This window comes from Rhagoletis pomonella, unplaced genomic scaffold, assembly GCF_013731165.1.
Source record: "Rhagoletis pomonella isolate Grant_MI unplaced genomic scaffold, Rhpom_1.0 Rhpom_scaffold_00006, whole genome shotgun sequence".
Taxonomy (NCBI): domain Eukaryota; kingdom Metazoa; phylum Arthropoda; class Insecta; order Diptera; family Tephritidae; genus Rhagoletis; species Rhagoletis pomonella.
Window position 1 is genome coordinate 8996379 of NW_023458560.1, and position 20974 is coordinate 9017352.

The following is a 20974-nucleotide window of genomic DNA, read 5'->3' on the forward strand; positions in this document are numbered from 1 at the left end:
CGGCTTCTGGTTGCTCTTCACTCCAAATGCGGCAATTTTGCTTATTAACGAAGCCATTCAACCAGAAATGAGCCTCATCGCTGAACAAAATTTGTCGATAAAAAAGCGGATTTTCTGCCAACTTTTCACACATTCAACACATTTCGAACCGAACACTGATTTTGGTAATAAAATTCAATGATTTGCAAGCGTTGCTCGTTAGTAAGTCTATTCATGATGAAATGTCTGAAATCCCACGTGATCTGTCAAATACTAATGCATGAAAATCCTAACCTCAAAAAAATCACCCGTTATATGGGACACAACACTGCAATTTTTTTCGAAAAATTCTGATTAAAAAGTTTAAAATTCTGTCTACTTTTCCTAATTTGTGTACAATGTTTGAAACTTGGAGCTAAATACATGTTTTTTTTTTATATAGGGAGCCATACTTCCATAAAAAAATAAACATTAAATAAACGAAAGAAAAATACCCAATAGCACAAAAAAATGTCGCGTCCCTATTTATTTTGCTCCCACTGTACATTCGAAAACTAATGCGATGGTACTGAGTGCTTACTACTAAAATTAAAACTTATTAAAAATAGTAAGGGTATGATAAATGTACTGAGGGCCTTTTCTGATTTAAAAGAAAAAATGGTCGGATGGCATGTTATTATAAATGTTTAACTTTGCGTACTTCTATTAATATGGTATTTTATTATTCATGCAGGCATGATGTATGTATCTATTTCATTTTGTACTTTGATTTTGTTTTGTTTTTGTGATTGGTATTTTTGCTATTGCTTGTTTTATACACATGTATGTATACGATAGATAGTCTAAGTTGTTTGGAGCAAAAGATATTGACATTATGTATTTGAGGCCATGATCAGTAGCAGTTATTGCAATTCGACTTTCTTATACATATTTTCGTTATCTTATATTTATCAATTTCTCTTGGCAGTGATGCCGCCAGTGTTGTCTAAAATGTATTTCCTCAATCATGAAATCTCTACAGTTTAAAATGGTTCTGTTTTATTTTTTCTTCTTAGTTCTCAGTCAGAAACATAATTATACACGTACGTACATAACTATTTATGCAACTCAGGGTTGGGCGAATAAACAAACAGTTAGAAAATAGAAATGGTCAAAAAGAAATTTTGAAACAAATTAGAGAATGCTTATTTAACTAAAGTTTCACGTTAGATATTTTTGCAAAAACTTCGTTTTGAATTTACTCAAGTTTCCGATTCTAGTGATCACCATTTCCGAATTTCATTATTCACACAACCTGCATGCATATTGCACATTTCTAAACACCTAAAATACAAATAATTGAACTAAGTAAAATTTGCTCTAAAATTTCCAATTCATATTGAAATATTAATATTCATATAGCCTTATTCATAAAAAATAAAGTAGGTTTAAAAAGCCCTATAAATTGATGTTTTCATACATTTTTCAATTTATAAACCTTTTAAGCTACTTTATTTTTTACGAATGAGGGTAATCATGTTTATTCAAAACGTGTTGTTATGAATTATTTAAATTCATAATTTTTATAGTTAAAAAAACCTTATATAAAGACTATCAAAATATAAGGTGATGCATTCTTAGACTTCATCATCTATGGAAAAACCTTACATCAAAGTAGTCTCAAATTGGATCTCTAAGGCAACTGTACGTTAAAATTTGAACTTGGAAAGTCGTTTTGCAAAAACCACATCTAACGACTGGCTGAGATATTTCTTTAATTATACTTTTAAGTCTGGAATAACGACAAAGAAAAAGAAAACTCGATGTAAGCAGTATTTAAAATATACAATCAGGTTCATATTCAAAAATTATATGTAGTAATTACCATACTTGGGACAGAAAATGATGAAAATGGAAACAATTTTTTTTTTCTTAACCGAATGCCGTAATTCGATCCCCTCGCCTATGCCACAATACCGTAAACACGACATCGACTGTCGGCAATTAAGACTGCTTAGCATAATTGTAATAAACGTTTCTCCTCGCCTTACAACAACAGACATTTTTAATTTGCATTAAATACATACAGTAAAAGATAAACACAAAAAACGCATGCCTTTTTTTTGGTTTAAGGAATAGTTTTATCATTTACACATAATCCATATTAATTAATGCTTTACTCGCATAGCTCTTTGAATTCCAGTACAATATTTTATTTTCTTCTCGAAATATGATACGACATACTATAATGGTCGATCTCCACCAAATTATGGGTAGCTGTATTGGTTCTTGCATTTATGTATATTCATCCATACAATTTAGCGATTTTTTTATTACTATTAACAATGTTGGTAACATTAAGATTTTGCTTGCTGACGTTTAGTTAACTTAGGTAAAATATTACAAGAATTAAAATTAGTTAGATTATCATTACAATTATCATGTTTGTTATTACTATTTAGTTTTATCGTAGTATTATGTGTAGTAGTATAATTATTAATTCGTTTAGGAGTAGTAGCAGCTGCTTTTAATTTGCCATCAGTAGTGTTCTCAATTGAAGAAGCCAAATTGCGAAAACGATTTGCAGATTTTGCCGCACGACCAGCTATTGACGATATATCAACAGCAACAGTAGGTTTATTGGTAGCCGTTGTTGGTAAAACGGTCAATTTGGTATTATGAGCAGTCTTTGTACATTTTTCTAAAGTATTCGGCTTTTCTGGTTGTGAATGTATCATAGCGTTATTAAGAATTGATCTGTTGGTGGCAAAATTTTTAACGACTTTTACCTTTTTTTTTAAAATGTCATCAATATCAATACTAGAAAAGATGTTCATTCCTTGATTTGATTGACTTGACTTTCGGTTAACACCCACATCCACCAGTTTGGTCACCAAAGCTGTTGGAAATGGATTTTGCGTCGACGTTTCTAATTGTGATCCATTTTCTTTGAAAGTACTTTTCTTTTGGAAACAGTCAATTGCTACTGCTGCTGTTGAAGTTGCCTGTGCTCCTGCCTCTCGCTCAACGGTAGCCGAGCTTTCATCTTTAACCTCTAACTCAGTAGTTGTGTTTGCAGTTGGCGACACTGTTGTTGCAGTTGGCGACACTGTTGTTGCAGTTGAATGCAATCAAGACAGCTGCTTGGCAACAATGACACCCGGCCGAACCTGTTTTAGGGCTGTCGTTGTGATCGTCACCTGTTGTGCACCTTGTCCAGCGCCTACACTGCTTGACCCCGCGGCAGTTGTTTGCACTTTGTAAATGGCGGTGGGCATGACTGTAGTAGTTCCAATGCTGCCAGTGCCACTATCCTTCTGCTGGCCTGTTTGCTGCAGAATGGTTACTTGTTTGTTGCCTTTGATTTGCAGGTAAGGACGCAATTCAGCCAAAGTGGCACGCTGCGCATGCTGCACTTTTGTGGTTAACGCCAAGGGAGCCTCCTGTGCTCTTTGATTTTGCTGTTGCTGCAACTTTTGCTCACTGCCATCCGCGAATAGATGGTCACCTTCTAGGTGTCTTATGGCCTCCACAATGGTTTCAAGATTCTGACGCGAGCGTGTCAAACCACTTGGTTGATCTATTTTTTCCGTTTTTACTTTGATGATCTCATGTATGCGTTCTACCTCAACTTTTGGCGTTGCTTTGATGGCGGCCTGTAATATTGGTTGCAGGACTGCCGCTGACGGTGATGAACCTTCAGCATATGCCTTGGCAATGGCATTGACTTCTTGCTCGGATTCGGTAGACGATGTAGATGATAGTATGACCTCCTCCTGCACATTGTCTTCTGTGATAATTTCTGCTGCTGCGGCTGCAGCTTCGCTCTCCAACTCTTCAATACTTGAGCAAACTACCACTTGCCTTTGACCTGTCATTTCATCAATTTCAACATAGGAAACAGTTCCAGCTGGCAACTCATCTATGGATTCGCGGACCAAATTGTCTGTGTGTTCGATCACTTCGCGTGGAATGTATGAGGATGTAGAGGCTGCAGGTGCCGTGGCCACCGAATACAGCTGCCGCTTGATCATTTGCAATTCCTCTTCAAGCATGGTGCGCATGCGGCGTTCCTTTTCCAGTTGCTTTTTCATTTCGCTCAATTCCTTAGAGGTGGCAGCATTATGTGCAATAATCACTTGACTTTTAGCATTGACACTGCCAACGCCCACATTCAAAAGTGTCGTTGGTTCTGGGGACATCGATCCTAAGCCTTCATCAGAGGAGTCACTTATCGTTTGGAGGCTGATTATATTGTCGGTGAGTTTGCGTTTTTTTATGGCCCCGCTGCCACTGTTCAACGATTCTGCACCGCTAGCAGCTGAAGACTCTACTGTTCCTGTGGCTGAACTGCCAGCTGTATTCGATTCGTGCAATCCAAGTTGACGCTTCAATTGACTATTTTGGTTTAAAAGCTGGGTCTTTTGGTTCTCCAACTCGTAGATGTATTGGGAGGTTTGTTGTAAAATCGCGGCCTGCAAAGAGAAAAATAATTTTAATTTACTGGTAAGAATTATACAAATTAGAAAGGAACAGTATGCGTGTTTGAAATTGCGTCTGTATTTGGCTACCATTTCAACGGCTATCATCGACAAAACCAATTATTTTTACACTTTTTGTTTCGAATAGATCGGAACAAAGGGAAAAGGTGGTTAGTATCGCGTGGCACATCTTGCCATATTGACCAAAAATTTAGGTATGTCGGGTTGATACTGGATTACAAACCGAAGTCTCAAACATGCAATTATACGGTTAATATTACCCGTGTAACAACGGCTGCGTTTTTTGGGCAATATCAGGATTCGGATAAAAGATTTGCATGCACATGCAACAACAACATCGATCGGATTCAATTTTATGATCCGTTCTTTGTTTTGTTTCACTGGCAGATTAATGTAAATATACGCAAACAGTTTTTTTATAACCGGCTTTAAATAAATCGCATTAATGTTAGATATTTATTTAAATTAGTATTATCTCGTTTAACTCTACCTTTCCCCCATTCAGTGAGTTAATTTTTATAAGTTTTCTTCCTCGTGCTCGTTCTGCCAATCCCAATAATAATGATCCTGATTGTTCTCGTAAGAAATGATTGTGATACTGAGCCAGATAACCCAAGAAAACACTACTAATGTTCCTTGTGTGTTTGCGTCTCCAGTTATTTAAAAAACAATATATATATATATATGCGGTATATATATATATATATATATATGTATTTTATGATCCAATGATCGGATCTAAACCAGATTAGTATGGGACCACCTCAGAGACACTACCTTTCCGATGCAAAAAGAATTATCGAAATCGGTTGACGTGGTCCAGTTATGCGGTAACATGCATAAAAAAAAAAAATATTCCGACGAACTGATAACCTCCTCGTGTTTTGGAAGTCGGTTAACAACTAAGAAAGCATAAGTTCGGACGAAACCGAGCTTCATATACCTGGCGCACGTATTAAATGTCGTATTTTCACCTTTCTGCGGCTTAATAAATAACTGAACCGAGTTTGGTAAAAATCGAAGAAGCACGTTCAGCTCATATAATTAACTCGAGAGTAAAATAAGGAGCAATTATTCAGGCGAAAAGCGGAGAGTCTAGTAACTAGACGGAGGTACTCTGTAGTGTGTGTAGTGGCATACTGCTGCAACTCAAAGGAGTTAGAATAGTGGCGTATGCTGGCGATGTAGTGATAGCAGTCAAAGGAACATTCCTCCCTAATTTAAGTGGAATTATAGAGTAGGCACTGGGTAGATTACACACGTGGGCTAAACGCAGTGGCCTTAACGTAAACCTAACCAAAACCGAGTTATTATTGTTTGCTGATAGGAATAAAATACCTCTCAAATTAGACATCCATCCATAGGCGGTAAGATAATCTCCATATCATCCAATGCGAAATATCTTGGTGTCGTCCAGTTTTAAGCAAACAATACAATGACAGTAAAGTAGATAACATACAAAGGGCTACATTTCGAGGCTAACTGGGGCACTGAGGTCCTGCCCCTCAGAAATCTGAATGCAGTCCCACTGACCTACATATGTCTAAAGAAAACAGCTCAGAGAGCGAGCCTGGGCTATGGAAATCGAGGACCTTTAGGCATAGCTCAATCTTAAGCATTGCCCCGATAGCAAATAAAACCACGGAATGAAAGGGAGAGAGGAAGCCTTTCCACGCTACTAGAAGATACAGAGGCTTCCTCTCTCCCACAGAGGCTCAAACGGTGGTCGGCGAATTATCTGAGTGGTCGACACTCGTCGGTAATGTTTAGAGACAAATCGAGTAAACTTAGAAAAATAAAACAGGGTATATTTCAAAGCTCCCTCAACCACCAGAGGGAGTCTCGATTGTCTCCTACGCCGACGATTGCTTTGATGACTTGTGTTCGAAAGTAAACGGATATCTCTCCGAGCTTTTTCGCTTCTTCACTGCAAGGAGCCTACCCCTTGTTCACCACCTCGACGAAGGAGGTGGAATTCACGGAGCTTCATCTGCCTCGGGAGACAAGAACCACAGTAGCCCAACTTCGCTCTGGCTACTGCAGCAGGTTAAACTCATACCTGAGCAGACTAAACGCAGATGTGCCGAATGAGTGTCCGGCATGCGAAGAGAAACCTCATGTCTCGAAATATCTCTTGGTATGCCCGGAAAACCCAACAACTCTAGCGCCTTTGTCCCTGTGGACCGACCCCATTGAGGCTGCACGCTTCTTAGGGCTGCCGTTAGTGGAACTTGACGACAGCCACTGAGATATTAACCGATCTGGGCGGGGTTGTTGTAGCCGCTACAACAACAACAACAACAACAACAACAACAACGACGAAATGAAAGGTATCAAGCCTCAATTTGTTCATGAATGTACATATGCAGTTCCCATCCAGAAGGGAATAGAGAAGGGGTCAAGCTGCGGGTCCAAGATGGACTGCGGTGTAGGCATAGGTTTAGGTCCGTAGAGCTTAGTGTCAATCGCTCCCTTCGGCTGGTAATCCATGTTAGCTATATGATACTAAACTACTACTAGTGCTACCGGGAAAGAAAGAGCGGTTATTTACTCAGACAGCCAGGCAACACTCCTTGGGGGTTACTCTGTAATGCGATGCGAAAAAAATGATTCGCGTTCGCGCAAACACATCGTAGGTAATCCAGAGGGGTGATTGCCTATCGCATCACATTTCTCTGTCGTATCGGATTACAGAGTAGCCCCCAGGCTATATCATCTAGTGCATTGATTCCCAAATTGGTCCAGGTGGACCCCCAGGGGTCTACGTTGTCGTGAAAAAAATACTAGTTGCAAGTGAAATTTTGTCTTGTTTCGATAGTAAGGAACCAAAATGGTTGCTTGATAGCCTATTTATTTATCTTTAATTTTTTTAAGTGGTGTATAGTGCTCTTGAAGCACTGGTGAACTTACTTTCACTTTGTGTCATCAAGCAGTGATGGAAAATCAAAATTTAAAATTGTGCCGAATTTCTCCGTAAAAATGTGCCTAAATGCAGGTCAATGTGCCAATAAATTGAAAGTCGTCGATAGGTACCATTTCCTTTATAAAATATATTTACAGTACTTATTGCGTGTAAGAAAACAGAAATATATAGGAAAACCTTTATTTAATGCAACAACACAACAACAAAAACCATAAAAATGAAAGCTCAAAACTATCTACGAAAAATTTTCATGCAAATTTGTTGTCAGATATTTTAGAAAACTTTCGGGTATACAATTTTATAGTCCATTAAATTTTAGGATTACGAAGTGTCTGTGCGGCTAAGAATTCGAATTTTTAATATTTTTTTATTTTTGTTTGCATTTTTTTTATACATATTGGCGGTACAAAAAAATTTGAGTACCGAAGAAAAAGTGCAACACCTTCAACAAAAAAATTACTCAAAAATCAACGCGAATTAAATGAATTATAAAACTGCATAGCCGAAAGTATGTCTAGTTTTCAAAAAAAAAAAATTACGTATAATCATTACGAATTGTAAAAATATAAAGCACCCGTCCTCCTAAAGTATTTGCAGATTACAATGTCCAACTTGCGCAAACTTACTTGTAACTAGCATTCAGGCATTGTTGCGGATATTGGACAGTTCCATACGCGGTGGTCTAGAAATGAGAAGGCCTGATTCTTTGTATATTTACATTTTGGAATCCAGGGTAAATTATAATTTAGTAAATTTGTTCATTTTCACTGAGATCATTATTTGTACATAATATTATAAACGCAGTACTTTTTTTATACCAAAATCAATGTTATTCGTATCATCAGAGTTTACTGCCTTTGGCGCGAAAGCCGTAACGGCTTTTAAATTGCAGTATCAAGGTGCTCTATCTGAAATCTTGGTCAAAATTTAACTTAAAGTTTCAAAGCATTTTTAATTTCATTTTCTGCAGAATTTTCTTTAGTAAGAAATATTTCGGCTTCTGTCCCACAAAGAATATTCAAAATGGGTTTGTGATTATTTAAATCTAAAGTGTTTATTAAATGATATTTAATATTTGCTTTAGAGATGAAATTGCGACAAATTTGTTTTAATAAAAATGTTAAGGGTAGATGCAGAGCGTGGAAGCCAGCTTCTTCTGCTTATGTTTATACCATTTATCAGTTTAAGCACATCAATCACGATCAAATGTAAAAAAAAAAAATATATATTTTTAGTTGCAGATCCGAAAGAAATATATATTAGTTGCACTGAGTTACGCAAAAACACATGACTGTGATAAATGACAACTCCATTTGCCCATCCTGCTTTGAAGAGGATGAGACGGTGGTACACTTCTAGATTCGGTCTTTTCTTTTTGTCAGTTTCTTAATTTGGAATTTGGCGTAAAAAGCTTTGCAGTTTGGTTGTTTCAAGTTTTGTGTTTTAAAAATGCTAGTGACGAATATTTTTCGCATCACTTTTAAAATCGGAGCGATAAAAATAAAAATGATGCCATCAACAAAAATAAACTATTTGACAAATACATCACATGCAAATTCATGAGTGAACCGAACATGTGAGGAGTTTATTTAGTGCTCTTAAAAAATATAACACATCAGAGCGAAATAGTGCTTTCATGGCTTTAGAGCTCTGTTTTTTAAATCTTGCAATCACATTATTTTAATAAATGAAAGAAAGAGAAATATTTTATTTTTATTTTTGCCACTCCGAATTTAGTTTTGGAACTCACCCGCGATGCAAAATGATATCGTTAGATTTAATCTTCAAATTGTTTGATGAGCTTAGGGAATATGTTGGAAATGAGCACCAGGAGGTCCACCGAAAGCAGTCAAGCTTTGAAAAGGGTCTACGAGAAAAATAAGTTTGGGAACCTCTGATCTACTGAACCAAGTCTAAGCTACTCAGAGAATGCAATATGGAGCTACGCTCGGCGTATCAGTCAATGCCCCTCTCTCTCGTCTGGGTTCCCGGCCATAGGAACATAGAAGGCAACGAGAGAACAGATGAACTGGTGGTCAGAGATCTTCGGAAAAACTTGGAAGATAGCACGAGAGCTTTGAAAAAGAAAGAGAGGACCTGCTAAGTAGGTCAAGGATAGACGTATTTAGAATTGTAACGACTGTCACCAGTCATTAGTGTCTAGGAAAACATGCTTATAGGTACATAGAATAGGTCTTCCAACAACAGGATATGCCGCAGCTGCGGCTTACCTGGTAGTGAAGAAACAGTATTTTATTTCCTGTGCGAATGCCCAGGTCTGACTTCTTTAAGACATAAAACTTTCGGGAAACACTAATTGAATCTTAAGTGTCATCTTGGGTAGCACTACAACCAACCAACCACGACGGGCCAATTTATTCGGCGCAGCGCTTGGTTTAGTGATCTTTGGTGTGCGGTTTTAAGTGACATTCACTGTTGTATGTATGTATTATTCAGCCTCATTGATAAGTCATAAATTAGGCTAAATTGTACGACTCAACAACAGTAACATTGTCGATTGTCGTACTGAAATAAGTAAACGACCAAAATCGTCGAAAACCATACAATGCTGCCAAGTTTTTCCGTTTTAATACATTAGTCGAGTGGAAATTTGACGTGAAATTTTCGATACGATTCGACTCTCGAAAAACCACTTGCATTCGACACGACTCTCGCAATGAGGGTGATTATAAACAAAAGCCGAAAAAAAAACAAGCTACGCATTCCACTGCCCAGTCGGTCATACAAATTTGCTAATTTGGATGCAAGAATTTGTACATATGCACATGCCATACATACATACATAATATGCAGCTGACTTGATCAGCTGAAGATACGAAGACGAAGTGCAACGAATGAGGCCTACCCACACCAATCAATGTAGCGCAGATGTAAAAATAAACTCACTACCAACAAAAACAGTCAAGAATTTTTTGGCGAATCTAGTAGGTACATATCGTCGTTAAAAGTACAAAACCGCGTATCAACAAAATGCAAAACCGCGTATCAGGAAAATGCAAAACCGCATATGTGAGGTTGTATAAATTATTATCTAGACAGTAAAAACACTCATATTTCAAAATAGTTCTCTTTTTTACAGGGAAATCGCATTTCTGGCAAGTATATTTTAAGACGAATGGATAAGAATTGAGCCAACAGCTTGTGTGAGCAAATCCAATTTTTGGCAGCCAATGTCAGTTACGCGGTTTTGCAGAATGACGATACGCGGTTTTGTACTTTAAACGACCATATGTATGTATGTATGTATATCGTCGTTTAAAGTACAAAACCGCGGCCGTACCGCCCTTCCGCAAAACCGCGTAACTGAAATTTGATGTAAGTTGTTGGCTCAATCCTTATACATTCGTCCTGAAATAAACCAGCAAGAAATGCGATTGCTTTATAAAAAAGAAAACCACTTTGAAATATGAGTGTTTTTACTCTCTAGAAAATAATTTATGCAACCTCACATACGCGGTTTTGCATTTTGTTGATAAGCGGTTTTGTACTTTAAACGACGATATGTACATATATGGGAAAGTAAACAAATAAAAAAATGAAGAACAACGAGTTGTAGTCAGCTTATCAGATAGCAAGCTAATAAACACGAAGCAAAGTGCAAAAATAGCGAGTACTTTGCTTTTATTCAAATGGTTGTTTATCCGGCCACTGTTGCATACGCCTGTTCATTTGAATGGTATGCATTCAATGCTGCATTTTGACTTCTGTGCCGTGCCGTAACGATTCGCCGCCGCCACTAGCGTCGCGAAGAGGCTTACGTTTTTGTGATGACTGTACTTTTTTTGCCGCCGTGTCGTAAAAAATCTTTCGTCTCAAAGTACCAAAGAGCACACACGCCATTAATGCTCTCACCATCCCTGCCTCCCTCTCTTTCATTCGCGCTCGCTCGCTCTTCCCCCAGTGAAAAGAGAAATAAATATAGACTGCAACCGTTTCACAATTCGACTTGTTTCGGTAAAGCTATATAACTACACTGGAAGTGGAAGGTGAGAAACCACGAATTTGGAACGGAAATCCACTGCCACAACCGCATGGAAAGCCAGCAAATGCTGAGAGCGTCACCAGCTGTATTCTGCTATCTCACTTGCGCCCATCCTCATTTGTTTATGTTTGTTCAGTCGCTGCTGATGGAAACAAACGTATCTGAGTATGTTTTTATCTACATACCTATATATATACATAAATAGATGTTAATTATGTACAAAAATTGTAGAATAAAACTGTAGCAGCTGATAGAGACGCCAATTGGAAACTATTCCATGTTGTTGAAACTACGAGTAGTTAGTGGTGGCAACTCAACCCATTCATAAATTGTTATCATCGGTTGCGTTATTTTTCGTTACTATATCCCAGATAAAATCTTTTTATGGCAAAAACAGTGACCGTAAAAATAAGGTGTACAGCTACTTATCATGCATATTTTTTATAACAGGATTCAATAATACAAGTTGGATAAATATTGACATGTGTGTCAATCAGGGTAGCCATCTCATTTTTGAGAATTCCCCGATTTCGACTATGAAATTCCCCGATTTTGCCCGAAATTTCGTAAAATTCCCCACCCATAGATATCTCCTTATTAAAAAAAAAATATATATTGCATTTTGATATATTTTGGTGGTTTTTCTGTCTATTTTATTTATCTATGTATTCATAAATCAACCCAAATTTTTGTAAAGTTAGTGAACAAATAAAAAATAAAAAAAATGTACATATAATACTTACATACATACTGTACTGTGGTCGTAAAAATTGTCGCCCCAAATTTTGACAAGCTTTCAGAATAATTTTTTTTTTAGTTATTTAATTTGAGTTTTTTTATAAAAATATAGTTTAATAATAAAAACCGTAATAATCCAAGTTTCAAACTTTCTGCAATATTGAAAAATTCAGCAAACTTTCGTAAAAATTTCGAGCTTTTTTAATTCGATTCCCTAGAAAGATTTCGGGTATGCAGTATTGTAGCACACTCAGTTCTAGTATATTAAGGTGCAAGTTTCAAGTGGCTAAAAATTTTCCTTTTAAAATTTTGCTTGGGGTTGGTTGCGGTTTTCCGCCATATAAAAATAAATTGTTTCATTCACTATAGGAAAGTAAATGCGACAAGGCAATTTCTAAAAAAATCAACGGTTGTTTGCATAATTGGCAGGGTTGCAAAAGCAGTACTTTTAGTTACAGTAGTATTTCTTATGCAACTTTTTTAACTCATTATGAAATCAGTGAAACAAAAAAGAAAAAAATTAGTCACACTAATTTCTCACAAAAAACCAGTTCCCCACGTAAACCGAAACCGGGAAATTCCCCACGAGTTGGCTTCCCTGGTGTCAATCGACTACCTTGTAAGGTTGCATTTGAGAAAGAAAAAGAAAGCGGGTAAAAATTGTATCACCTTTTGTTAAAAGGTAGGAGGACAAATAGTCTGGTTGGTAGTGCTGAAATGCGTTTTTTGTATAAAAATTTAATTAAACATATAAAGAATGATTCCTCTGATCTACACAATAGACAATGGATTAACTTTTATGGTATATTAAACATGCTATGTAGATATTCAAAATTATATACATAAACGAAGGAGAGAATTTTATTCACATAAAATTCTGCCCAAGGAAGAGTATTTTCGACAAATATTCCCAAACATTCAAAATAAACCATGGTTTCATTAAAATTTCGGTATATATTAAACAAATGAATATAATACAAACAAATCCTTTAGAGACAACACTCAGGCAGGTTCTGAAAATCACTTCCGAGTGAATATGAGTCGAATTCAAGTTGAATTCAAATTGGCAGAGGTTGAAATTCATTCGGAAGTGAATTGCAGAATCTGCCTGCATATGATATAATGTATACGTCGTTTAAAGTGCAAAACCGCGGATCAACAAAACGCAAAACCGCGTATGTGAGGTTGCATAAATTATTTTCCAGAGAGTAAGAACACTCATATTTCAAAATGGTTCTCTTTTTTATAAAGCAATCAGATTTCTGGCTAGTATATTTAAGGACGAATGGATAAGGACTGAGCCAAGAGCTTATGTGAGCAAATCCAAAATGCCAGTTACGCGGTTTTGCAGAATGATACGCGATTTTGTACTTTAAACGACGATATAAATTAATCCTTTAAAAAATTAGTGGTACATTTATATGCTTTGTGATTGGCATTTCGATGAAATTCGATTAGTGATGAATTTTTTATTTTTGTTGCATTTAAAAATTACATATTCAATATCTTAAATTGAATTACATACATTTGCTTTTAAAAAATTTAAATTTTAGGTAATGTTTTCTACTATTTGCTCCAACCAGTGTTGTTAATCATCAGGGAACGGATTTTTAGGACCTAAAAACCTATAAAAAAGGCAAAATAAAATAACTAAATTGGCTAAGAAAAGGCAAAATAAAATTGCGAAATAGACAGGAAAAACACCAAAAATCGCAAAAAAAAAGGGCAAAAGAAGGCGCTAAAAACACAAACACCGAAAAATTATCAAAAATACATTTATTTTAGAAATGTTTATTTTACAAGTAAAAAAGAGAAAAACTATGAACTAGTTTAATTTTATGAAAAAATTGTACTTTGAATCTTTGACTATTTTCTCCTTTCGAGTTTTTAACTCGCAAAACTTCAATCCATATACTTGTAGTAACATTGAACCACAAGGTGCATTTCGAAGTTTTCTGGCAGCATTTTCATTAGATTTTCGCTAAGAAAAGCCTTGAATGTACTAAACGTGCACTCCACGTGAGTTGATACAAGTGACGCCATTTTTAAATATGGAACGTTTGAAACTTTCATATAATCAAGAATAGGGGATTTTTCCTTGCCCTTTACAATTAAAGTTAGAAAAGGCAAAAAGGACAAATATCTTAAAAAAGGCAAATCATCAAATGTGTATATGAGAAATTTTTTTCCATATCGGACACCAAATTTGGTGTCACACTTTCGATTGGCTTATTTTTTTTTATGGGTTCTATACATGAAATAAGCTAACACGTATTCGAGGAAATTTTTTTATATTTTTTTTTCTTCGGAGATATGATCTGTCTAAGTTTGCATTTTTCGTGATTCGGACTAATCATGTACTTCTTCAAATCGGTATATCTCGGATTCTGCTAATCGTGGAGACATCTTAGACATCTTAACATCTAGGTGTTATTGAAAAAAAAAAACATTAAACTGAACACTAAATTTTGTTGTTTTGCGAGCATATTTGCCAGCATATGTACCACTGTTTTAGTGCATATTAAAATCGATTTTTTCTTGCTTATTTTCTTATTATAAAGCACTATCCAGAGGACGACGATGAACTTGCGTTACTTGCGGTAAGGAAAAAGTTGTACCTGCGATCAGATGCGAATCCTGGAACCAATGAGGCTCAACTTGCGCGTGGATGGACACACAAAGCGATCCTGACCTGCACAAGAAAAAATCTTTATTAATATCTGCATTTTCACTTTTTTGGGGTTGTATTCTTACTTGTAAGTATGCAAAGGCTGCACTTGTCCAAACAAAAGGCTACAGTTGTGAAAAAGACCTGCACCAGCGAACGTGGACGGACACAAAGTGATCCTGACCTGTACATGAAAAAATCGTTGTTAATATTTTAATCTTCACACTTATGGCGCCTTGTACTTACTTGTAAGTATGCAACGGATGCACTTGGCCAAATAAACCGCTGCAGTTGTAGTTCCGAGTGGACTGCTCCAGCCAAACGTGGACGGACACACAGAGATCCAAGCCCGCAAAACTTACTTGCAGCGGCTGCACCTGCTATAAAACGCTAGTTTTTCAAAAAAAAATTAAATAACTCCCGATACTCTGCAAAAAAATATGTATACTATTGTTTTAATTCGAAATATTTCCATTATTTTTCATTTTTCTGGCATACTTACTTGAATTCGCACAATAAGAAAATGAATTTCCAAGAAAAAAATCCATGAAAATATCGGCTGTGTTGCCTGTTGAACTTTTTTACGAAGACAATATTTCTCCATGTATTTTAGTAGTAGTTTCTATAAATCAAAAAAGACAACAACACAGGCTAAGGCAGAATGCGGGAGCGAGACAAATGCCAGCTTATCCAACCTTGTATTATTGAATCATGATCTTGCATATGGGGCAGTAGATTGTGCGCTGGGTTTGGGACCCACTGAGTAAAAAAAAAAAAGCAATGAAAGAAAAACGATGCCTCGGACGAGACTCCCTTCTTTTGATGGCACGGCAAACGTTTAAACGACTACGATTTGGGGGCATGCACCTAGAATGTCCGGGCCCTTATTGGGGAAGGTGCCGCTGCTCGACTGGTTGATGTCCTCAAAGGCTGACATCACCGCCCTACAAGATATGCCATGGACGGGACAGGGCAACAAAAGCATAGGATCTTGCGAACGTTTTCTACCGTTGCCACATAAAGCAGCTCAAATCTGGTTGGATTTGTGGTGGGTGAGAGACTCCGTCGCCGAATGCTGCCGTTCACTCCAGTGGACGAGCGTCTAGCCACAATCTAAATCAAAGCAAGATTCTTCAACAGCTTGTCATTTGCGCCCACGCCCTTACAGAAGAGAAGAACGAGGCATCCACGGTTTTCTCTTATGGGCACTTGGAGCGCACGTAAGATAGCTGCCCCCGTTACGAAGGAAGCGATGTTTTGTCCCAATTATAGTACATATATAGTAATAAGTTGCAGCATAAAGAGACATACTAAGCTACGTGGCTTTCAGTGTTTTAGCGTACGTACACTCCGCAAAATATGTGCGTCCATTAATGCAAGGTCAAGGCGGCCGATGTGGTGAAGTGGTTAGCAGTGCAAGTGTTTCTCTAATAGCGGTCACCCCTCAGCAGGCAATGGCAAACTTCTGAGTATATTTCGGCCATGAAAAACAGCTTCTAATGAAAATACAATCGCTGTTCGGAGTCAGCGTAAAACTCTAGGTTCCTCCCCTTTATGTGGCAACATCAAGGCGCACACCACAAATCGGAGGAGAAGCTCGGTCAAACACTAACACATGTTTAAGCGCCAATCTACTATTATTATTAGTAATACAAGGAAATCTCAACGCCGAAAAGCTGAATCACAACTGACTTTTCCACAAGCCGACATAACACACACGATCTTCAAAGGTGACAACTCAAAGTTACACGTTTGCTAATCATATGGGCAAGGGAGACTGACTTTACCTTTGGTTTTTCAACATAATATAACAAATATTTGCTACAGCTTTTGCTGAAAGGCAAATAAAAGGTCTTTGTAAATTTTTAGCGCATAATTTCAAAAATGCAAAATTTTGAATTCTGTCACATTTGAGGATGGTGTGCGTATGTGCGCAGTGGAACCACATTTCCCACTCATTAAATACCGCCGCGGAGAAGAGGTACGAAAGCAACTACGCGACTGAAAAACAACTGAGCTGCTGGACCTGAAATTTCCGCGAAACTAAAAATGACTTTGGGCAATACAACTATCTCCGTCGTAATCGGATTTCGTGTGATTTCTTTAATGTGATGTTGGAGAAGACAATAAGAGCCACAAAACTAAACCTCTCGGGTAATGCCGATTGAAATTGAAATCATCTGTATAAATAAGGGATAAGTCTATTCTGCCTTCTCGGAATAAGATAGCGAAGTATAGTGAATGTGTCTTGTAGTGAACGAGGAAAAAACAAAGTATCTCCTGTCAGCACAAAAACAGACAACGTATAAGCGTCTTGGCATCCACGTCACTGTTGACATTTACAAATTTGAAAAAGTGGACGACTTCGTTTTTTGGGACCCAGCATTAACACCAATAATAAAGTCAGTTTTGAAATCCAACGGAGAATCTCTCTTGCCAACAATTGCTACTTTGGACTGAGTAGGAAATTGAGAAGTGAAGTACTCTCCCGTGGTACAGAAATACACTCTTTGAGTCACTCGCCATGCCCGTGCTGGTGTACATATGTCTCGGAAGCACGGGCAATAAAAACATCTGATGAGGCGGCTCTTACTAGTTATCTAGATTTTGCGAAAGATTTACCGGCTTTGGGCGAACATTTAAATCTAAAAATTACGAAAAAAATAACAACTGTTACTTTCTATTTATTTTGATCTATCGATTCAGAAATTTCGGAAACAATTTTACAAATCCGTTAACACACTAGTTAGACTACCTGGGTATCCGGATAACAAAATGAAAGAATATATAGCGTGGCGACGAATAACTGTTACCCCGTTTTTTTTTTTTTTTTAGAAATAAAAGGGTCCTTTTAAGTATTTTATTGTAAATTTTCCACAGATTTTACATTAGTTGTATTAATTAGTTATTAAATTTTAATCCCTATTTACATTTGCCAGCAGTTTAAACTTTGAGAGAAAAGTTCATTTGGCACGCAAGTTTTTTTCAGGTGTATTTTTTCTTAGGATTTGTACAAAAAAAAATACAAAAAAAACTGTAGAAGGTTGGTCGAATAAATGGCCGTCCTAATCACCAGTTCCGAGTCTATTCGATTTTTAAGTATGAGGCCTTATGTTGGACAAAAGGGGGAGTATAAGGGACTCAAAATGGAGAAAATTTGCCTATGGTTACAGAAGATATGGAATAAATTAACTGAAGAAGACCTGCGTGCCAAATGAACTTTTCTCTCAAAACTTACACTGCTGGCAAATGTAAAGAAGGATTAAAATTTAAAAACTAATTAATATAACTAAAGTAAAATCTGTGGAAAATTAATTTTATTTCTCAAAAAAACCGGGGTAACAGTTATTCGTCGCCACGCTGTAAACCTGATATCAGTACCATTTGGTTTTCATCCGTATACAAGAATATCCGAACATATGTATATCCGGATAGTCCCAGCCCTAGTTCATATACAATCAGCGTCTAAAATACCCTGACCTTTTGACGATTTTATTCATTTATTTACATATTTTCCATACCATTTTCTTAAATGCAAGTTTCAAGTTGCTAAAAGTTACCGTTGCTTTTTGATAATTTTTTGAACATTTTTGGAAGAAGAAAATGCGCAACTGCCTACACAAAAAAAGTCTCAAAAGTCAACGGTAATTTTTAGAGACTTGAAACTTTACCCTTATCGAAATCGAATTGAAACTTTTAAAATTTCAATGAAAATTTCTTGGTATTTGCGCCCGTTACTGATGGCCTACGTGATTAGCCGCAGTAACTCCAACTATGCACAAACCATCGCTAGAAGGCCCAAATGAATATTTGAGGAATATTTAACCGCGTATACAGCACATTGATCACCAATAATAACTAATTAGCTACCTGATCAAATCGTACTTCATTATTATTTATAGCAACAAAAAGTGCATAAGAACACATACATAAGTAATTATAGATAGGGGGTAAAATATATCCCATCATTTGGAGATGTATAAAATTTTTACTTTAATGAACATTTCAATAGTAGCGTATAGGTTTGCTCGTGTAAAAATTTCCACACAAGGGTAAACATTTTAAGCACGACGCAAAAAGCTGCTGCGCTGCAGTCAGTGAGTCAAAGCAATCAAAATGACGTGGGGGGAATTTAGCTCACCTCAACTCATTCAACTTTGCTGCTTTAGCAGCTGATTCGAAATATACCGGCGCTGTAAAAACAGCTGAGAGTGTGAGTGGCGCTCATTCATACAGCTACATATACTTTTGCACAAAAAAGAAGAAAAAATCAGGTGCATACATATGTATGCGTCCACACACAAACTTGTCGATGTAGTTTTGGGGCTGGGTCGTAGCTTTTGACTAAAAGCAACAGTGTGCGTTTCAGGCCAGATACTCGTAGTGTTGTACATGCATATGTACATATACATATATGAATGTTCATATATTGGGAAACCACATGGTTTTTTGATTACGGACGAACAGTACAACGACGACGACAGCGCCGCCGATTATAACGATACGCCGAAACCACATCGGTACTGACCGGCTCGATTCAGCTGCTACTCAGCTGCTTGGACCCGATCAAACTTGACGCGTTAGACTATTGAAAATGGAAATATGCCGCATATAACGGTGGTAAACATAACAAGTGGGGGACGATTATAGAAAAAAAATGTTTTAATTTAGCTCACGCTGCAGAGCACAGCACACAGCATATTGTTTCGTAGCAACCTAGCGTCATTGGGGCCCAAGTGACACGCACGCACGCCAAATTCCCGCAGACACCGATCATATGCTACGAAACGAATGTGATCGAAAGTGCATACACTTAACAGCAAAAGTGTTGACACACCCTTCTCTATTCACAATATTTTGCATGTTAAAATTTGTTTGTTATTTTTCATGCTTTAAACAAAATAATATAAACAAAGGTTTCAAGCTTTATTCAAAATTAAGGAAAATTCCACGAATTTTCGTCTAAATTTTCCAACTTTTTAATCAGGTTTAAAAAAAAATATTAATTACGCCCATTCAATAATTTTAATATTTTTTTTTCCTGGCGGTTCTACGGATTTTCCTCCAAATAAAACTCATACTTTGTTATACAAAAATTAAATGGGCTAAAAAACTGCGTTCCACAGTGGGAAAAATCACGAAAAAGCTGGCCATATATAGTAAAAATTAACCCGGAGGAAATTTGTAACACAAGCTTCCTTAGTGAATATTAGTATAAGGTGTTAATATGAACAAGTTCCGCCCACAAATGCGCCAGTGACGGTGTTTTTTAAAAACTCAAAGTGTTATACATATTTGGGAAGCTCTAGTCTAGCAAAGAAACGAATGGTGATAGATCCTTCCACTCAGGCTTAAATTAAAATTAGAACTCTGGAATACTGTCCCTGAAAATACCACCCCTGCATCTTGATCCAAATGTCACTTATAGTCGTTTATTGGACTGCAAAAACTGAACTTGTTCAATAAATGACTATAAGTACGGTGTCCATTCGTACCGATTTTGGCGGGACAGTACCGATTTTGAGAAAATTGTCCTGCTGAATATTTTTTAAAAGTCGGGACGGGTAAGTGCGCCGATTTTTCATATTTGTACCGATTGAGTTCCGATTTTTAGCGTTTTCTTTATTCATTTATTAAGACTCTCCCTGTGCTCTGGTCCAAAAACAATTTTTCGTACAAACGATGCAGCACTTTCGTTATCACAAAGGACATAGAACAAATATTTGTGAGCCATAAACATAGCCAACATCTTTATAAATAATATATAAATATAATTAATGAAATTATAAAAAATAATACTAACACCCCCAAAAAAATCGTGGGTACGTGGATATGAAAAACATAAGTTGTAGATAGAGTTGCGAAAATATAAATAGGAAAGAGACATTTTAGCTTTCATTGGCTATTCACCTTTCGATTATTTAATGTTTATTCCTTTTTATGAAAGTGTGGCTCGTTATCTAACAAAGGCCATGTATTTGAAACTTTGTGCAAAAATTCAATGTTTTACAAATTTGGAAATTTTCATTTACATGTTTTTTTAGATAGTAAGTTATGTTTTCATAAAAAAATTATAAAATTTTTAATTTTTTTTCTTTGTTTTGTTTTAAATAAAACTGCATTAAGATTTTTTTATTCTAAAAACAAAATTGTTTGCTCGGATCCGATGCTTTAGAAATTTT

General features: G+C 36.6%; 1 protein-coding gene and 1 long non-coding RNA gene across 2 annotated transcripts in view; both read right to left on the reverse strand.

The window, feature by feature from the left end:
* Nucleotides 1–1831: 1831 nt before the first annotated feature.
* Nucleotides 1832–20974, reverse strand: part of LOC118740381 (helix-loop-helix protein 11) — a 72690-nt gene continuing 53547 nt past the window's right edge. The window contains exon 3 of the mRNA XM_036471892.1: nt 1832–4433. Within this exon, the coding sequence (XP_036327785.1) occupies nt 3090–4433 (1344 nt within the window). The 3' untranslated portion in view covers nt 1832–3089. The remainder of the gene's footprint in view (nt 4434–20974) is intronic.
* LOC118740383 lies at nt 14567–15218 on the reverse strand. The gene is made up of 2 exons (XR_004993126.1): nt 14879–15218; nt 14567–14816 (listed from the first exon to the last, which is right to left on the reverse strand). It is a non-coding gene; the product is annotated as an uncharacterized LOC118740383 (long non-coding RNA).